This window comes from Andrena cerasifolii, chromosome 4 (genome assembly GCF_050908995.1).
Source record: "Andrena cerasifolii isolate SP2316 chromosome 4, iyAndCera1_principal, whole genome shotgun sequence".
Classification (NCBI taxonomy): domain Eukaryota; kingdom Metazoa; phylum Arthropoda; class Insecta; order Hymenoptera; family Andrenidae; genus Andrena; species Andrena cerasifolii.
In genome coordinates this window covers 20,676,534-20,697,175 of record NC_135121.1, presented here as the reverse complement: position 1 = coordinate 20,697,175, position 20,642 = coordinate 20,676,534, and the positions used below count along the sequence as shown (strand labels likewise).

Here is a 20,642-nt window from a genome sequence, read left to right as displayed (position 1 = left end):
TCTCTCGCAATCTGCCCACACCCCTAGCGCTCTTCAACGTTCCTTTTCTGATGTTTATTGGCCTCCCTTTTGTTTCTCTTCCGTCGTTGTCTTTGCCTACTCCTTCGACGTATCCTCTCCTAGCCCACCCCTTTCTTGTAATAACCTAATATAAAGTTGCGCCACTGACGCGTCACTTTTCCGGCCGTTCTTTGCGCTGCACCTTGGAACTAGTTTCGTTATCTTGTAATTGAATACACGCTGGGAAACACGGGCTCCTTCAAACGGCGGATCGAAGTCGCCGAACCGCGTTCGGTGGCGAAGATTCGCGATGACCATTTGTGGCCGTGGAAAAACGGCCACGCGGGCTAGTCTCAGCGGGAAAATTTATTTGCAGTTATAATGGGAAAGCTGACGCAAAACTCAGCGTAGAGGGCGCCACCAGCGCAACTACCTTTGTTCACTGTCGATTTCACAAATTAAAATGGCAACAAAATGAGAAAACTGTAAAATATTATAAAACCTTTGAAATTTTTTATGCTAAACTTGACTTCTAATATCATTTTTTTCTTTTGCCAGGTTTGCCATCTTTATAACCTAAAACATGCAACTTTATTTTTTATATCTGCAAAATTAATAATAGCTAATAATAATAACAATAATAATTATAAATACATGCACTTGATATGGAAACACCTATGACGTGACGGGTGGGAAAAAGTTGCAGTCAGCTTCGCTATTGAGTGGAACAGATCGTGGATCCGATCGTGGGGTCTCTTTACGTTCGTTGCAGAAGCGACTCGACGTTCCAAAACGATTTCCGAACCCAGAGGAATCGTTCTCCGCGACGGCCACGTGGTTCTCCGCAAAGTGTCCGTTCGTTCTTCGATCAAGCCACGTGCCACTGTAGCTCGTCCATCGGAATAATTATAAGTAATTCCCCGGAAATCCGTGGCGCGCGACCGCCGTCCAGACGCAAACACCCGAACGAGTTCCCTGCGCTTTTTCATCGCTGATATTCGGCGCCATAACGCCACAACGTCATCGTGATAATATGTACGCGGTAAACACTGACAATCGCAGACATCGCTGGACGCAACGGGGAGAAAGAGGCGCGGGCGGAACAGGGGGAGGGCGATGCGAAGGGACGGGACGAGTGCGCGCTATAGAGAGCGTAAATGGGCACCGGTGCTGGAAAGCAGGTATTCTCGTTGACGAACCAATTCATTATTATCCGGGATAAATAATGCGCTGTGTGCCTTGCGGTAACGGGAATTGTTCAATTTCCCCGCGTGTGTGTGGCGCGCACCTAAACGTACAGGGTGTCCCAAAAACCCGCCGCGCGACTTGGAAACGGCACGGAGTCGAAATTCTGGAAATTCTGTTTCGCTTGGAAAGCTTCTTTACGATTCTTCACCAAGTTTGCTGCATGGGCCCACGACCGGCCAATGATTCGCGAATTGCGACAAAACTTACAATTAGATGGGTCGTTTCAGCACACCAACACGACCATGGAACGAAGGTCACGAGGCGCATTTAGAAAGAAAAATGATACGAACTGAAAATGAAGTTTTCGAGCTGAAATTTTTGTTGCAGTCCTTGTATGCAATACTACAGAGGTAACGGTATGGATTTTACAATCGAATAATTTTTTCGAAATTTTTTTTAAATTTTGAAAAAAATTTTGTCACTGTATTAATTCTTACATAATTCATTTCAGAGTAAAAAATAATATGGAAATACATATTTTCAAATTTTTATCTGTAAAATAACTGGTAGTTCATTTTCACCTGAGTGACCCCCCTTAATGTGAAAAAAGTACGATTTAGGATTAATATTCCTAAATCGTACCATACTTATCCTAATTTGTACTTTCAAATTTAATTACTACAATCATCACGTACATATTCAACATTAATTCTATCTATTCCTGCACAAAGTTCGTGTACCCACATTTTGCACTGCGTGCATTGTACCATATTTTCCTGTCTATTTTCTTGACACAATTTACAAAACCAGCTTTCATTTTCATCGTCTTTCTTCTTCTTTTCTTTCTTCCTCTTACGAGTTTCCTTTGCTGTTCTGTTTTTTCTGGTTATGATTTTCTTTTTACCCTCATCCAATTTGTCTTCTAGATTGTTTCTGTATGTTGGCACCAGTTACGATTTAAACTCACACACGGTGGTACGAAATAGATCATTTTGAATTCAGAACTATGTCGCTAAAATATAAAGCACAACTGGAAAATAGACGTTGTGTTACATAGAAATTTGTTTCACTGATTCTCACAAATAGTAATTGTAAAAAGTCCTTAAGAATCGTGGCAAAATTTTAGTGAAAAGTACCCGAAAACTTTACCCGCTTTATATTTCTTTTGCGGAGTGACGGCATGGTGACTCGGCTTGTTAATGGGGCATGGCTAACTGTTGTTTACACTTGCTACCGCTAGGGGTGATTGTGACTTTCTTCGGTTAAAAGAAACGGCGGTGGCACGATTTCGGCGCAGGTACGAATTAGGCAAGTTTACCTTATCGCTTCCCTCGGTTTCTCCTATGCGAGGCTCCTCGGGCCAGATGGGATTTTATCAACTTTTCTGTTCAAGACCACCCCAAGTTGGTGCGCGCTAAATATTTCGAGGCACACTGTACATGGACGAAGGGTTTAAATAGATCGGCCGCGTAATTATTAGCGCGCTAAACGGGCGGGCGCGCATTTTCCCAAAAATGTAAAACGTTGGCAGGGAGGCGGAGGCGGCGAGGCAGCGGGCTGCAGACTGCAGAGTGACGGGGCATCGTCGATGAAACGAGATTAATTAGCGGCGCGTCGGATTTTCTAGCCGGATCGAATTTCTGCGCGGCGGGACGGATTTTTGCAGACGCGTGGCCGCAGCGCGACGGTTTTGTTGCACGCGCGGGGATAATGAAACGGAAAGGTGCGGGCCGTGCTCGCCCGGAGCGGGCTGATTTTTCGGCAGCGCGCCGGTGATCTCGATAAAAATCCGAATGAAAATGAAAGGGAGCGCGGTTTATCGCGGCGACCAGTGTCATCGGTGCGGCGTTAATCCGTTGTGGACCGGAGTTTTTCGTTCGGGCGCCGATGGATATCTGCCACTGAGTAATTTGTTGAGTGGCGGAGGGATTTTAATCTTCGTTCTAAACACGGCGATCCTTCGCGGGGAAAAAGCTGATCTAGCGAACGGAGTAATTAATTCCTCTATCTTAATATATAAAGCAGAAAGTTATTTTTTTTTAACCGGGTAGTAAAGCTACTTACTACTACGTACATCGAAGCGGGTTGAAATGAAGCACGAGGAGAGTGTGATCGTTAAACAGGATACAGTTACAGTAACTCCGTACTTCTGCAGGTGTTCGTTCACCAATAACCGTACCACATAGTCCCGCCAGGTTCGACTGCAAGGGCCATCCCGCGTCCCCAAAGGGTGAATTACTTCAACCACAATTTCATCTTGGTGGCCAGCGTCTTTGAGCGATTAATTGACTCTGCCCTGACTATATCACAATGCTGAAGCTCCATCTTGCACTATGAAGTTCCATAGTACTAATGGGTCGCCGCGATACTCAAGAACACCGCTACCGATACCGTGACCAGTGACACTCTGAGAAATCCTCCTCCGCTCCGAGCCCATATAATGCGCGGCAATAATTTTGTCACGAGCGGACCGGCCACATTTCCCCGTCAGCGTCGTGTTCCGCGAAGCACCGCGGTGTCCGTTCGTCGTGAGCGGGCGATTTTCGAGGACACGAGGGCCAACAACAGTACCAGCAACAGGACGGCCCAGCAACTCTCTGTACCATCGCGCTGGAACAGATTCATTATACTCGTGACTGCACCAGCTACGCCGGTCAGTTCGAAAACAACTATGTATCGGCTCTCTCTCTCTCTCACTCTATCGGAACCTGCGCCTGTTCGGATCTTTCCCTGACAGGCAACTGACGTTTCTAGGCACGTGCAGCTGGTATCCGCGCTGATAAATAGTCGCAGATCGACTGATACGGGAATCGAGACGTCTGAACGGTTCGCAGGAAACGTTGCCAAGGGGCGCTGCACTGGGAAAGATTGAGACAAACATGTTTGTTGTTGGGGAACGGCGCTTGTCAAAGTTTCCTGAACGATGGCCGCTCGCGAGGGGCACGGTGCTTAATTTGTCACGGCTGCTTCTTCTTTCCTTGGTAGAATGTAGATCGATGGCCAGTGATTGGAACGTTAACTGGGGGATATTAATAATGGCAGGATGGTTTTTGCCGGTGTACAAGTGGTCTCAGAAGACAGTGATGGAGGGAAGGAGGAGGAGGATAACGAAAGGGACAGATTTTATGTAGAATTTTTATGCTTCCCACGTGGCGAAGTGTAATGGTTATGATTTAAAAGAAATTAGTACGCCTGGTGGATTTTTCATTCAATGCTACTTGAATATTGTTGAAAAGTAGAAGTAAAAGAAATACACCAAGCAGTTGTCAAGATAACTCTGAAATTTGAAATTGCCTGGTCGAAGAATAAAGCGCACCTTTTGCGAGCACCTAACGCTTAAAATGAATTGCGTAATTACGCATTTAAATCTATTCAGGGGTATTTAACAATTTTCCTTTCACCGAACCCAGGGGTATGGAAATTGCATTTACCCCCGACTGCGTTCGTAAACCTCGCGTCATTCAATTTTTTGACTTTGAATAAACGAACGTGCAACTGCGCGACGTGCCATGAACTTGTTATGAATTTTTTTTCAGAAAATCGCACAAAACTTCATAAAGCGCAGGGACTCTTCATTTTTACATAATAAATAAATAAATATTTTTTTCGTCGACTGTTGTAATTTCTACTCCACGATTCTCTAATATTAATATATAGGGGAGACCGGGGCTAGTTGACTAGTTTTTAATATTTCCAATTTTTATAAATAGACCATTAGTATTTTGTTGACTTGTTGCACACCAAAAGTTTACAAATTTCATTAGGTATACAGGCTTGATTTTTAAAATTGTTTTAATTAAATCTAGGTCGTAGTTTTTATTATATTTAGAGTAGTGAGACGAATAAGTCAACAAATCCCGGCTGTGGGGTTAGTTGACAAATATGATGGAGTTAGTTGACTTGATTTGGAAGGCCTGAGAGTTTGAAGGGAGAATAGGGTGTAAAACTAGTAGGGGTGAGTTTGAGAAAGCGGATTTGAGCAGCTAAACTCTTTGCCTCGACTGCATCTTGAGGATAAACAGTGCAATTTTTAGTGGTATTCCTATGCTTAGTCAAGTAACCCCGTCCGACATTGTCAACACGTTAAGGGTCGTACGTACAAAACCTCCACGCACCGGATAAAATAAAATACCCTAAATTATAGTCGATGTATCACGTTTCCACAAACTATTCATGAAAAAACATCGAGCAATACTTAGTGGACAAAAATTCATAAATAGTCGAAACAAAAATATATGCTTCCCTCCGACCTTTTTAGATTTTTCATTCTCACTGATAGAACGCGCAAATTTTTGTCACGGTGACACATTAAATGGCAAGCTGGTCAATCGTATGCTTCAATATCGCGAATCGCAGCATAATTTATAATATAATACAACAATTAAAGGGAATTAGTCAACTAGCCCCGGTCTCCCCTACATATTTCTAATATATTCATATTGACTTTTAAAAGCCTGAAATTATTCGCTGCGTGACTCCAACACTTGCACCCATTTCTGCACCAGCGGTAAATAAACATCGTCTGCCTATACGTACAAGCTTTTAGCCAGACAGACCGAGCGTCACCAAGCCAAACAAGCAGGGTTCAAGTTCAACGAGCTCGACGACGTGGATTCGATCGAGAAACGAGTCGTTGAGACCGTCTTTACATAATCGACCACGCTGATTGCACAAGTGCATCGCGGGCAGGCGCATCCGAGTGCAGCCATTTATCTTAGCCGCCCACGCGACTCGCGCGGCTAAATAAACGTGTCACTGCTGCGTAACTCATTCCAAAGCCCATGAACGGGGAGGATGGACCCTGAAAATGGGACACCTGGGTTCGCCTTTGAAAAATTCTGATCCCACCGCGCAGAATAGTTGCAATGGAATATTAGAAATTTTACGATTTCTTTTCCTCCCCTTAACCCTTATGTCGATAACCACGCGAAAAAAATCAGGAATTCAACTTTAAATAACCACCATTTTGTTTTAAATTAATATTTCGGGAAATTCTCTCCGTCAACTTCAGGATACATTAATATACTAACGAAATCTTTTTTGTTTTTTTTATTGTAGATAATCTGGTTCCGAACGGCAGTGCTCACAGCAAAACTAAATTTTTAAAAATGCTTCTTGGATGTCGGAGTTGTTACTTTATTATAAACGTAAATATTTTTCTACGAAAAAATTACCAAATGTTCTTTAAATGTTGCTCTTTTAAGCGCAAAAAGTTCTGTAAGAATACATGCTTCCGCTTTTTCAAAAAAAATCACAAACATTCGCCTCTTTTCGGCCGTAATTAGGGAAAAATCAAAGGAAAAATGGCACAGAGAACTACCCTTGAAGTTGAAATATTCGACTCCATTTCCTTCTACGTCTCGAACTTATGGTAGACTCGCAAGATCCGCGAATTCCGCGCGACAGAAGGGGTGGCGCCGGTGGAAAAAAATTCGGGTCATCGAACGGGACGCAGTCGAGGGAGAACTTTACTTTCGATCTCGTCGAGCCGTGTAATACGTCAAACACGCGTGCCGCCCCCCTTTTCCAACGTCGTTGCGCGCCGCTCCAAAACTAACTGCCATTTACCACCTCCGGCAGAATGGAGCCGCGAAACCGTGGGCCGCGCGGACAATGCGACCAAGCTGGATTTATTCAGATGCAACCCTTTCTCGCGTGCAGCTACTCGCAACCAACGCGATAAAAGGCCTCTTTCACACCGACTCAGCCCGTTCCAGCGATTCCGCGGTGAAGTTCCGCTGGCACCGTCGCTAAGTGTTTGGGCACACACGTGACTTCAGCGTGGCGAAACCTGCGACGAGCCTTTTTGAAGGGCGACAGTGAGGTTCCAGATGCGAATGCTTGAAAAGGGGAGTGGCAACGTGGTTGAACGGTGGTTGGTGTGTTGTACCTTAGAGTGAACTCTGCGGGGATAGCGATGATTAGATTCTGAGGTTTGGTGGGCGATCTCGTGGGGAAGCATTAGGCTCCAGTATTGCCTGGTGCACCTATAACGACTCGCGTGGGGCTGAGTTGTGGGGAAGTGTTATGGAATGCAGTACCAGTGAAGAGAGAAGAAAGGGAAGGGAAAGGGAAAAGAATTCTATTCCGCAATCATAGATGTTTTCAAGTATAGGTACACTCTATTCTCAAGCAGTGGTAACACCTACAAAATTCGTGCCAAAAACTCCTGACATCAGTAACCATATCTTCGCAGAAGCAGTGGCCATCTCCATATAATTTCTTCCTCGAATTGTTGAAAACTAAGACACTCTTAAAAGTGGACGAAATTGTCCGGAATCTTTGTAGGATGCGTGAATTTTTAGGGGATGCTTGGCGCTCGGAAAATCGCCGCGCGAAAGCCGCGGCTAGCCAGTGCGAAAATACGCGCGACGGTCCCTGGGGCACGGTAATTTCATAATTCAGCTGGTGCGGCCGAAATTATTCCGCGGACTATGGATAAATTACGTAGGCAGAAATCACGTCGACGCACGCGCCGCGCTATGCAAACATTTGCTATCAGCTTAATATCGCATCGAAAATGCCTGATGAATGGACCACGCGACCGAGTCGCCCGCCAGAAAATTTCCTACACTCTTTCCGCCAAATTTCTCTCCTTCGTACAGCTTTCGAGCCGTAGTTCCATTTGCAGCTTAAGAAACAGAAACTACAGAAAATTTAAAATAATATTAATCATACTACTCGCTATTAAATACCACGTTAAAAAGCATCGTGAAACGATAACAAGAAATAGAGGTACATTTCTTCAACCTTTAAAATCTTCAAACTAATCTTCACTTGAAATTTACTCAATTTCAGATAGCGCTGTTTCGGATTATTGACGAATGGTAGTTGTCTGCATAAATTGGCCCAAGTGACGATTAATCTATCCAGAAACCTAATAAACTCTCTCCCAACACAATTCTTTAGCAATGCACAGTTTTACGTGCGTTTCTAACTACTGACCCCGTCAATGAATAAGGTCCCGCATGATCGCTCATTAACGAGCACTGATCACGTTTTTCTCGCGATACGCGAGAGCTGCTGGACGGTCAACGTCCTCCCGAAAACGAGAAACTTCCGCGGCGTATCGGTGGGCGAAAGTAAACGCCTCGAGAGGGTCATGGTCGACCTTGATGGTATCCAGTGACACCTGTCACTTGGCCGTGTCTCTTCCCGGGAAAAATTCAGGGCGGCCGTGACGCGAACTCGGCGACAGCTGCCCTCTCGTCGTTCGCTTTACTGCCTGCGAAATCCGCTCTGCACCGTGCCGAGGATGATCGACGAGCAACGATCGTCTATTACCCGATCGTGGGATCGCGATGAAAAAATCTTTCTCGATCGAGCCCTGCCGCTGCTGGCTTCGCCAGCTCGGCACGCGATTCTAATGCTGGACAGCGTTCGTAGAATTTTATTTGGGGCGTCTGGATTGGTTCGTGTGATCAGAGCGATTTTAGATCGCTGTGTCGGAGGACCTTTCATCTTGGTGCTAAGATAACGAAATTTATGAATAGATCGCCTTTGGAATGCTAGCAAAAGCAGAAGTGAGAATGTAGTTTGAAATTTTTGAAATATTTAGATTTTCCCATTTTTTAGGTGCTGAAGTTTTGAGTGATAGGTGTAATTATCTCTGATGGTAGGTAGATCAGGGGAAGGCATTTATTTTTTGTCTATCAGCAACTAAATTGGTAAAATGCAAATGTTCGCGTGCGAATGGAGATAGGGTATCCATCACTGAAACGAACACTGTAAAATTAGATGCGCGTTTAATTTCCATGCAATTCGCATTAATGTATTTTACTAGTCGTTTTGCTAAATTGAATCTGTGTTGACATTTCTGAAGTACTAATGGCTCTGCCTATCTACGATATTTGTATTCGGAATAGTTGCGAAATGGCTCCTCCGCGAATATTACTGTTTAAATGAACTTCGAAAATTCCTAATTTTACGTTTAAACGTTTCATCGCGATCTTTACGTACCGGCGCAAAAACGTTTAAGGTACGTACATGGTATAAAAGAATATGTTTATATTCTGTAGCCGGGTGAAATTGCAAAAAGGTTGCAATCTTTTTAAAAAACGATTCACAAGTTTCATATCCAAACACGACAGTAATCCCGGTGATTAATAAACCTCTCACAATCCCTAATTTTTCACCATCTCATGCGCGCATATTAATTACCAGAATTTTGATCTCTCGTCACATTTGAAATTTAGTATCGCCTTGTTTAATCCCCTACGACCCCCTCCCTTTCATCATCGTTCTTTATTATTATCAAAAATGTTCTACCTTGTACAGTTGAAATGCCCTCAGCTGCAGCGGGGTTGCAATCTTGACGAAGCGGAGGAACGAAGGTTCGTGAGAACGCTGCTCGCATCTGAAACATACATTTCGATCTTGGTTAGAAACTTTAAATACCCGTATACAAACGACCTCGATGAAACGTGTTGACCCTTTCGGTCCAACATCGAATCACAACCTGTCGCGATTGAAACGACCAAGAACCACTGCGGGACAGTGGCCGTTAGGATCGATCCCGGAGTAAACGTGGCGGGCGCGGCGTGGATTGAAATTATTCGAACGGCAGCGGGGCGGAATTATTCCGGCGCGCCACATAACGTTCCAGAAACTCTTGACTCCTTTGTCCGAAACGACGTCTGAAATCGTAAAACTGCACTCAATTAAAGGGTTAGACCGCTCGTCAAACGTTACTGCCCACTTGCTACGGGACGTTCGTTCCGTCTGGTCGCGATAACGCTCGTCGCAATAAACCCCGCTGCCGTCCAGCGCATACCTACCTGTGCGCCCCCATATACACACCCCTGTCCCTGTGTGTAGAATAAACGTTGAATATCGTCCACGTACACACAGGGCAGCTTTAACGCACCTACACAAGCGGGTTAGGTTGCACCGATCCAGGGGGGCCATCAACTTCTATGTTAACCCATCGACACACGAATCTTCCTTTTTTAACATTCTCTTTGGGAGATTATTTGCTCATGGGTTTGAAGAATTCCAATGTTCACGAATGCTCTTTTAAAAGGGAGATTTTAAAGAGAAAGTGGATGAACCCTTTTCGATTTTGTTAGTTTGTTGATCTGTTGAGCGAGGGTTGTGTTTCATATCGTTCGATTGTTTCTTATGTTTTCGAGGTGGAGCCAGCGTCGGAAGGATCGAAGATATATACTTGAGACCAGCCTTTGGATAATCTTCCGCGTTTTTAGGAAGCAAAGTAAAAGTACCATTCAGATGGATTCGATAATGAAGCATGTCTTTTTTAATTAACTACAAAGAAATGAATTGAAACTGAGTCTTGTTCTTCGGCATAATGTTTAGTAACACCATACACTTTAAAAAAAAAACACTGCTTAGTACTCTTAAGAGATTAACGGAAGAGAAGTTGGATCGACGAGGAACAGAACTCTGCGAGTGATTGACGCCATCGCATGCAATCGTTAAATTACAGGTCAAATTACAGTTGCGTTGCAACGCTGAACAAACGACCAAAACGATACTTTCACTTTGCTTCCCGAAAACGAGGAAGACTATCCAAAGTCTTGCCTCCGCATGCCTCGAGGAAGCCCTCGATATCACTTTCGCCTGAGTGACCATTTTCACCTGCGTCGTGAGTGCCGTGACCCCGTCGCTTGACATTCCGAAAAGAAAGGAAGAAAAAACGGAGAAACGCGAGGGAGTGGGATGTTCGATTTACACGCGACCACCCTCCGTCTCATTCGACGCTCCTCTCTTCTTCCTCTTTCAGCATACTCCTCCGCGCCACCGTCCCACCACTGTTTCCCCCCTTTCTTCGTCTCGTCGCCACCTTCGCTCGTCCTGCGCTCTCTTTCCCTCCCGCTTCCCTCCCCTCGTCGGATGAAGAGTGCTTCGTCACTGTCGAGTATGTATCGCGTTCCTCCTTCGAGCACGTGTATCTTCTCGTCTTCTTTTCCCGCGTTTCTTCCTCCAGCCACCCCTCCTCCCTGGAAGCATCCCCCTTCCCATTTTTCGTGAGTCTCGTCTCCCTCGCGCGCCGGATTTCGCGGCACCTCTTCGTTCCACTCTCGCGAAACACCCCCCTTTTAGCTTACCCTCCTTCACCTCTACGCGCCGTTCCACGCTCCTTCCTCTCCGTCCGTCTCTATCGCGCACGGGCAAACGCGCACAGAGGCAGGGCGACGTCCCGTTTTACTTCATTAGGGGATATGAGTTTTTCCACCCTCGTCGCGCAGCCACGGGGGCGCTCTCCCTCGCACCGACCGAACCCTCGTCACGGCGGCGAATCTCAAGATGGAACAACCAGGGGGGTGAGAGACTTCGTCCTTGTCAGCGAAGGACGCGCTTCACCCGAGGGACAGCAACCAGTATCCTTCTTTCTTATTTCTCTTCTGCTCGTTTTCCAAAACACTTCTCTCCGGCGGACGCTTCGCGGGATTTTCATTGTCCTCGATCGTGACTCGGATCGCGAATTAATTAACGAAAATCAATGAAATTTAATCGGTTAATTGTACCGTTGGATGCCGTGTAAGTGTACTCGCACCGCCAATTTCAACACGCAAGTCGACGTTCACACGTAGAACTTAATCAGTCTGTCTAAAACAACGATTCATTTTTATTTACCCCAGCGGGTGACTGCACGCGTGTCAATATAAGAGGCAATAAAGTCGTCGTTATACTGTTACTATGATATGCCAGCGAGATAAACATAAACATATATACAGCGGTGTAATTGCATTTACATGCCACGTCCCAGAACGGATCTGCAGATACATACGTGTAACACACGAACATACGCTTGATTCAGCGCAGTATGCGCCCATGTAGATGCATTTCTGTAGATTGATAGGCAGGTACATACCCGTAGATACCTACATTTACGTAATCAGATCCACGTACATGCGATTTGGTGAAGCAAACGTCTGTATATGTATAATGCGATACTGTAGTCGCGAACGGGTAGTATTTTAACATCAGTGTCACCAAGCACTCGGACAAGGAACTCTTTGCTGGATGAGCTTCATAATTCCAAATGCAATATACTTCGGTCGTAATGAAACGCGCAGTAAGTACGTCAAGAATTTCTTGCTTAAGAACCAATCAAATTTGGAATTCTGGAGAAAGAATCTAATATCGTGCACTTACGACGAAATATGTACAGCAGCGGACAAAAAAGTTATCACTTTTTCGATTTGCTTTATTTCTGTTATTTTTTTAACATCCACTTAGAACTGTGGTATGTATTTAATATACATATTCTGGTGGATAATTGGAAACTGTACAAAACCCAGTATAAAGTGGAATTTATTGAACAAACAAACAAAAGTTCCGCGTGGCATTGAACGGGACAACACATTCTTGGGGCCGACAAAGGAGCTACCACTTTTGGTAATTTTTTAGGCCGTCCTAAAGGCAAAAGGTGCCTCCAGGAAATATTAGATCTTTTATTACTTTTCAAAGGTGGTAACTTTCTGTCGGCTTTAAAAGTGTGTTGTCTTGTTTAATGACAACTGAGTTTTATACAGTTTTTAATTATCTATAGGCGCATGCTGCAGTTTTGAGCTGATGTTAAAGAGTATTAGAGGTACAGTAATTTAATATATAATATTGTCTATGACGATGGTAAAGAAACATCCTTGTATTTGCCAAATCGTCCATGCCCAAAGAAAGCTGGGAAATCGTGCAGGTTCGTAAATTTTCTCCTCGCCCTCGATACCACTAATTCACCGATACGTGGGTATCGATGGACCTCCCGATCAATTGCAATTAATTTGCGTGTCTGAAGAGTGACGCTGTTCAGCTTCTACAACGGCTCGAACCCGCCAATTTTTATTTTTAACCGACTTCAAAAAGGAGGAGGTTACAGATTCGACCCGTATGTATTTTTTTTATGTTTGTCCCGGCATAACTCCTCAGCATATGGACCGATTTTGATGATCTTTTTTTTATTCGAAAGAGGGCGATGCCCCGGTGGTCCCATCCTACGCTGCCATCAACATTGGCCCAATATTTATCCAGTTCCGGTTAGTAATAAAGACTATTGTCACCTAATTATTATTATTTTATGTACGTACGCGCATATATCATCAGTATGTTGTGTCAATATATATAAAACTATAAAGTTAAAAATAAAAATATTAAAAATGCCTTAAAAAGTAAAAAATAATTTTTTCCCTTATTTAATCCACGACTCTCATATTTTTTAAGTGGGCGCCTAATCATTTACGCTGTGTAAATCTGGCGTCGACTTAAAAAATATGAGAGTCGTAGATTAAATAAGGGAAAAAATTATTTTTTACTTTTTAGTGCATTTTTATTATTTTGAAGTCGGTTTTAATTTTTTTTTTAATTTTTTCATTGTTTTGTTTTTTGCTACCTTCCCTTTCGGGCAGAACGGGGTAGTATTTGTTTTTATTTCCATCACATTTCGCTTCGCGTGATGCTCGATAACCCTCGACCATGCTCCGGCACGCCCCGTTTTCCGCGATAAAAAATTAAACACTACGAAACGGGATCGTTCCCGAATGTCTGGCGTTTCGATTCAATTTTCTAACTACTTTTTCAATCCTGACTCGAGCCCAAATAAATGATACGCGTAACAAGCCTATGAAAGTGCACGCAGAATTACCAAAGAGTTCTTTCCCTCTCACCCTATTTCACCTCACTCTACCTATCAATGGGCTGATCATTATTACAAACGATATTAACAATTCGAGTGGTGGAAGCTTTTGAAAAATTCCAATTTTTGCTTTCCAAAAAAAAATGTCACGAATGGACGCCGATGCCTCGTCGGGAAAAGACGCCCACGATTTTCGAAGAGTCCAGGAGAACAGATCCCTTCGAGGTCCTGCACGCAGCATTGGTGGCTGCAATTATCGCGATTACGAGGAAGCGTGCTCCACGAGCTCGAGAGGCCCGCCGTCGTGAATGATAATGTCGAAAGATGCCCGTCGGCCGTAGAGACCCGTCCAAATTTTACGATCCAGAGCGCAAACAGCCAAAGTTCGACTTCATTCCGCCGCGCTGCAGAAGGGAGCAGATAATAAGGTCGGTGCATGCACTCTGCTGCACTTCCTGGGGGAGGCGACTGCGATCGCGCGACGCGCATGTCCGCTCGAAATTCGCAATTTCGGCGAGCCGCCGCCGCCACGTCTAACGATTCCATTTCCTTCTCTTTAGTTTTCCGAATCGCCGCCGATGTCCGTTGTCTCATAGATTCCACGTTGCGATTTCGGTAAAAGTCCCGCTCCGTTTCCGAATAAGTAGATACACCTGGCGGAGAGAGGACGCTCACACTTTCACCGACGTCTCATGGAAGCATTCCTTCCCTTCTATTCGGCATGCCTAGTACATATTTGGTTATTACGGAAGGGACGATTATTTCATGGGGTTGAAAAGTATGAAAAGAAGTTAAGAGTTTCGAGTTTCGATGTTTCTAAAGATCCTGCGTTCAGAGCCAACCTCTGCTCTATAAAGGGACCCGGGTGCAACAAATATTTTGGGTCCGCAAACAGTTTTCCAACGGTAACAAAATAAAAAAATAATCTATCATCAAAATATGATCAAATATAAATATCAGTTTCTTTTTATTTTCTCTTTTCTCCTTGTTCCGTTTTCTGGGACCCCTACACCCTGCGTGGCTGGCCCTGCCTCCATTAGTCAAAATTCCATTTGAAGATTCTTCGGAATTGGAACGTCTCTTTTCAATGTTCAGGCAGCTCCCTCTGAGCCAAGTCGTTTAACTGTCTTCAGCGGTTAATACGTGCAGTTAACTGCGTTTCAAGTTCCGAAGTAACCAGGGGTATTTACCTCAGCGTTCAAGAACGCTTCGGCGATGGCTCCTCGAAGGAACTTGCGATTAATTTTCATGCGATCCAAGTGTTTCCTGTCGAACGTTACCGCGTGTCGATTTCAGCAGGCCCTTCAGCTAATTCGATTTCGTGCGCGTGGACGGGCAGCTATCGTCGATAGGAAGAGCAGAATAACGGCGGATATCGAAACAGTGGTGAGCGCTGGTGTCATGTTCGAAGAGCAATTAGAATCGCATTACACTTGACCCCGCGCGGCGGGGGGCGCGGGGGGCTAATAATTGTCGATTTACCGCTTAATAACGGGGTTAGCTCGGTGGAAACGGACCGTGCAAATATGTCCAGGCGAGGCATATCCCGGGGAACGCCTTCGCGGGATTCAGTTTAGCTAACGTTAATTCGATCTACTCGCGAGTCACTTGCACTTGCAGCGAATTAATAACATTATCGATCTACAGGCCACGGGACGGTGTAACACTCTAGAGGGCAAATTACTCGATCCTCGCACTGACAGCGACACTCCCATCTGATCGAAGACACGGGAGGATTCTCTGGGTCGTGGCACTTGAAACGCGGAAGAAGAATAGGTAACAATAAGGGTAGATTTTCATATACACGACTGGACGCAACGCCAAGGACTTTAGAGTCGATTTTCTCGAAAATGAAGGGCAATATCAACAAATTTTATTTGTTTTTCTCGACTTATTTACTTGTTATAAGTGGAAAAGGAAGAGTAACTTTTTTTGATATCGTGCTTCAATTTCGAGAAAATCGACTTTGAATTCTTGACCTTGAGAGGGATAGCATTCCAGGATCGCAGGAATCTGAACACTTCCACTTTGACTCTGGAGTTTTGGCTTTGCTAAACAAAGCATGAAAAGTGTTAAATCGGATTAGGATCAGATTTCTTTCTAAGAGAGAAACTCAAGCGAATCCTTCTGTTAAGAATTTCGCTGGAGATAGTCGATCCTTATTCGTACGAGCTTCGAGGGATCCCCTGCAGGCTCCCTCGTATTTTCCAATCTCTTCCTAAGGACCCCATGAGCGTAGAACGCCAGCTACTTCGAGCCGTTCGAAAAATGCACTTAAAGGAAAATTTCCGGTGTGTACAGCCGTACCGTTAAAATATCATAAATAAAGAAGTAATGCCTGGTCGTTGAGGTTCACTTCCTTTTAATGAAAATCCCTTGGCTCTTCTGTTAACCACCCGACCCCCGCCTCCGTTTCAAACGAATTAATTTCCCTCAAGTTCCGCTGCTAATTCAAACACGACACGATCGTTAGGAGTTGCAACGCTCCCGTTGCGACAACTTTTTGCCGCTGCCTTTCGAAGCCAGATTTTTCGCCGGCTCTTGACGACGAAATTTTTAAAAATTACCCGTGTGCAAATCGAAAGTATTTTGCTTCCATGCCTCTTCGAATTAACTTCGCACAAATCCGCGAAATTGGATTGCCCTGAATCAACGTCCCCCCCTCCCAACCGCGCTTTTATTTGACATCGATACGTTGTTCGACGGAGAAATAATATAAATCTATCTCACCCGTTACTCGATGGACCATAAAACGTCATCGATCGCAGAAACGGCCTTGGTACGTACTATCCTCGAAGTGGAAATAAAACGCGAAACAATCATTCATTGGGAAAGCTACAAATGCACCAATATTAGGAGGAAGAAATGCAAATCATCGATAACACGAGATTCCAAATCATCAACCTCGCGTGCAATTCCAAGCTAACAGGGAAACACAGCGCAATAAGTAATAACAGCTTCGAGAAAAATATAGAATTCGACAAATCGAGAAACCCGTGTAACCGAATCGTAGAACTTGGGGGATCGTTAAAGCTTCCTATAAATCCTGGCTTACAAGCAGGGGTTGAAAACAGTTATGCTATCGGTTTCGGTTCTCGAAACAGTTATGAGAACCGAAATAATCTTGAAACAGTTACGAGTGAAAACGGTTCTGGCCTATATCGGTTCCGGTTCCACAGAACCGATATTATAGAGGTTCCGTAACGGTTATATATCGGTTATACAGTAAACTCTCGCTATTGAATTATGATTAAAAAATAAATCTGTGAAGAATAAATTGATTCTCAAAAGTAGTTTGAAATAGTTTTTCTTTTAAGTTACGTTTAAGTTAAACCCTTATTAATGTGGCGTGCCTCCATAAGTGTCTAAAAATTTAAACAAAGTATAAATTGTGTATACATACCGAAATTGTTGCAGAGCAACTTCCAACTATACGTCGCATTTTCATTCTGTCATCGCACGTTTCAAAATACTTACGAACAATGTCGCATTTCTGTCGATATGTTTTTAAATATCACTAATAACTACTATACACTATGACTAATATTAATTTGACACTTAATTTAAAGTATTGCTAACACTAACAGCAATAACTTTCATAATATGTACAAACTTCCTACTAATTTTATATTAATTATGTAGATTATTAACTTTTTTTTCAATAAAAACAGTGTATCGAGGACGAAAACATGTCTTGCTGCGAAATATAATACTTTTTGTATTAAATTCAACGTGCTCGCCACTAGCTGAGGGATACAAGTGGCCAATTGGTTATAAACCCTCCGACCCAGAGAATCGCTCTCCGCGTTTGTTTATAAGATCCTTCATCGCTGAGCCTCTCTATCTAGAATCTCTCTTTTCAATACTTAATTTACAGATGTTCTCTTTCATTTCAACTTTTCCTGCATTGGTGGAGTTTTGAAAAGAGAGACACCAGATAGAGAGGCTCAAAAAATGTGACATTGATCGTAAATATTTTGGAACGTGCTACGCATACCCGATTCGTAACAGATAGGATACATTACTGTTGTAAAACCAGTGATATAATATCGGTTCTGCAGAACTGTAACCGAAATCGATATAGCCAAAAATTTCGGTTCCTTGTAACAGTTATTCAGAATATCGGTTCTTCGTGACTGTGTCAGTCAGAACCGATATATAACAGTTTGAAACAGTTATTCTCGGAACCGTTTCAACCCCTGCTTACAAGTGTACTAGCGCCCGCCGAGCGATCATTCGCGTGAAAATGTAATCCCTCGATGATTGGAACATCATGCCCGCCAATTAGCTGGAATAATCGACGGACGTGCTCTATTATTCGCGGCGGACGGAATGGAAATATAGCTGCGCGGGTAGCGGTGCAAGGGCACCTGCCACCTGCCGGAGGCTTGATTCTCGTTTTCGTTGGGCTGGCCGTTTCTTCGGGCATCCCGCAAGTAAGGATTCGGGTTTAGGTTCCGCGGACGGGTGTTAGCTGCGCAGAGAACGTTCCCGGATCGATCCCCCTCGAGCGAACGGGGGGTTGCGACGGAGTCGCCATCTCCGTCAGCGGGGACCCCAGCATTTTCACCCCCGAAAACCACGCCAGGAACCCCTGCGGGGTATTCGTATATTCGAGCACCCGAGGGGAATGTGCTTTCATTGTGGGACAGGGTGGTCCCTCTCGCCCGGGATCGCTCCCCGAATAAACCGCGCGAATTCAGACGACAGGACGAAAAGACCGAGTCGAAGCTGGGCGAGTTATTGGGTCAGTGAGCGAGTTCGATTAACCCCTCCTACGTTAAGACAGACGTAGCGACGTTATACTTTGTCTTTTTATCGAACGTGTTCATTTATGTTAAGGAGGTAGGTACGTGGATATTTCGAGGTCAAAAAATAATTTTTTTTCCAATGTTTATGATAGGCACGCATCTTAGAAGTATTTTAAAAAATGATTTCTTTGAAATATTCGAAAAATTGGGAGAGTTACAGCGTAAAAAGTAACGGACGGGTCAATGCAGGTAACCGCGCCGCGGCAGGTTTTAAAGCCGTTTTTCTCAAAACTGTGTTTCTCAAGGCGGTGAACAGCGTAACTCGAGAACGGATCGATATTTTTTGTTGGAATTTTAACTTAACCTACAAAACACTTTTCTCCACGATGTGGAACTTGCTCCCTAAGATCGCATAGCTTTAACAACATTTAAGACAACATTTATCACAGAATTATTTCAGTAAAATCCTTCAAAGTTGATATTTGTCGTACAACTCCGTGAATTTTTATTCAAATTTTTCCACCGAGTTCCACATTGTAGATTTTGTATTAAAGGATACTCGTATGCAACGATTTTGCTTTTAGATGAGTCGGTCAATCGGAATCGTGTTCGCCACACTGAGACGCGCATTATGCGAGCAGACACTTTGACGTCTTGTATATTAATTAATTTTTAATATTTTGCAAACGATCTTATTTGGAGATTGTTAAAAGAGCAAGTGGTTTAAGTTATTACTGGCTCTACAATCTAGCCTAGACGCAACCGTTGATTTTAGCTGTCTAATACCCATGGACCTCCTTAAATCAATAAATAGATAAATAAATAATCATTCACCATATCGTGGATTAGGTCTATACCACCAGTGTACCACCCCACAACCGACAGGAAAGAAGAGCATACGCTGTGAGATTGTAGAATACTAACATTCTATTAAATAGCAAGTCGATTTTTACAAAATCTATCCAGGCCCAAGTTCACTATCAAATCAAAGAAACCAAAGGAATGCCTGCAAATAAGACACCACCGATAGATCCCCCTCTATCGTTCTTGGATGGAAGATGAGTCTAGTAGAAGGGAGCGCATCGATCTCGTTTACCTTCGCGGGTACGTTTCCACCTGTCTGCCGACACATATTCGAAGAAACCTGTACGGCGATCGCGCTGCTCGTTTTCTCGCAAACGGCGCCCGCGATTCCCAGTTGTTGTCGTCGATCCATGAATGAACTGAACCGTGAATCAGCGATCGAGGGGAAACGGGACTCGGTCACCCAGTCGTGTTAATCAAGAGAGAGCCCCCTGAACACGCTGTTTAGGAAATTCGAACCGCTTCGGTATTTACAAAATTCCTCGTCCGAGGCTGTCGCTGGCGCAGACTACCCCGCGGTATTTACGGTGCCTGGCGGGGCGCCAGCCTCCTATTTCGGGCCGCGGGGTACCTTAATTTTCTTGGTTAGTCAGTGCGCCCCGTATTTTTAGAGCTTCTGGACACCGAGAATAGACGGGGCGCGTCGAACGCGCAGGTTGAATCCTCGCTTGAAAATCGTTTCCCCGCGGAGCTAGAGGCTCGTTTCATAACGTCTGGCCTGCTTCCAATGCACTGTTGCACGCATCGTTATACAATTAGTCTTTTATATCCTTCCGCTGACACCGGACGGCGATGTCCCTTCACTTCACGATTCTCCACTGTTTAGTAGCGGTGCACCGTTACTAAGTAAATCAACGTTTCTATCACCGACTTCTCAATCAGATTTAATACTGAGTTGTCCGAGAATAACGTCATCCATGTTGTGGTACATCATTCAGATTATTTAGAAACTTAAATTTGTTGGCGCAACGTGGTAATCTCCGAGACGCGGAGACCTCGAGGCGATCGATTGGTATCCAGTTTCCTTATGGTCTACGATCGCGGAATATGTATTTTACCCGCATATTTGTGTCACGCGTTAATTGCCCATTGAAATTTCCGCGATGTACTTGGCCGACCTCCAGCACGCGTTTTCCGGGAGAACAGCGCGTGGAAAAAAGTGCCACGCTGACGGTGGCCCCCTTCGTTCGGCTAAGCCGATGGAAATGCCCTCCTCTTTGTCGAGGGGTGAACGCTGCCAACCCCGA

The 20,642-nt window shown here is 44.3% G+C and overlaps 1 protein-coding gene across 5 annotated transcripts in view; it reads right to left on the bottom strand.

Moving 5' to 3' along the window:
- Window positions 1-20,642, bottom strand: part of Tara (SERTA domain-containing protein 2 taranis) — a 250,490-nt gene that overhangs the window by 99,283 nt on the left and 130,565 nt on the right. For all 5 annotated transcript variants that reach the window (XR_013085234.1, XM_076811140.1, XM_076811137.1 and 2 more), the window contains one exon: window positions 9,457-9,544. Coding sequence is in view for 3 of the 5 variants with exons in the window: in XM_076811140.1 (XP_076667255.1) it covers window positions 9,457-9,544 (88 nt within the window). In the remaining 2 variants the exon portion in view is untranslated. The remainder of the gene's footprint in view (window positions 1-9,456; window positions 9,545-20,642) is intronic.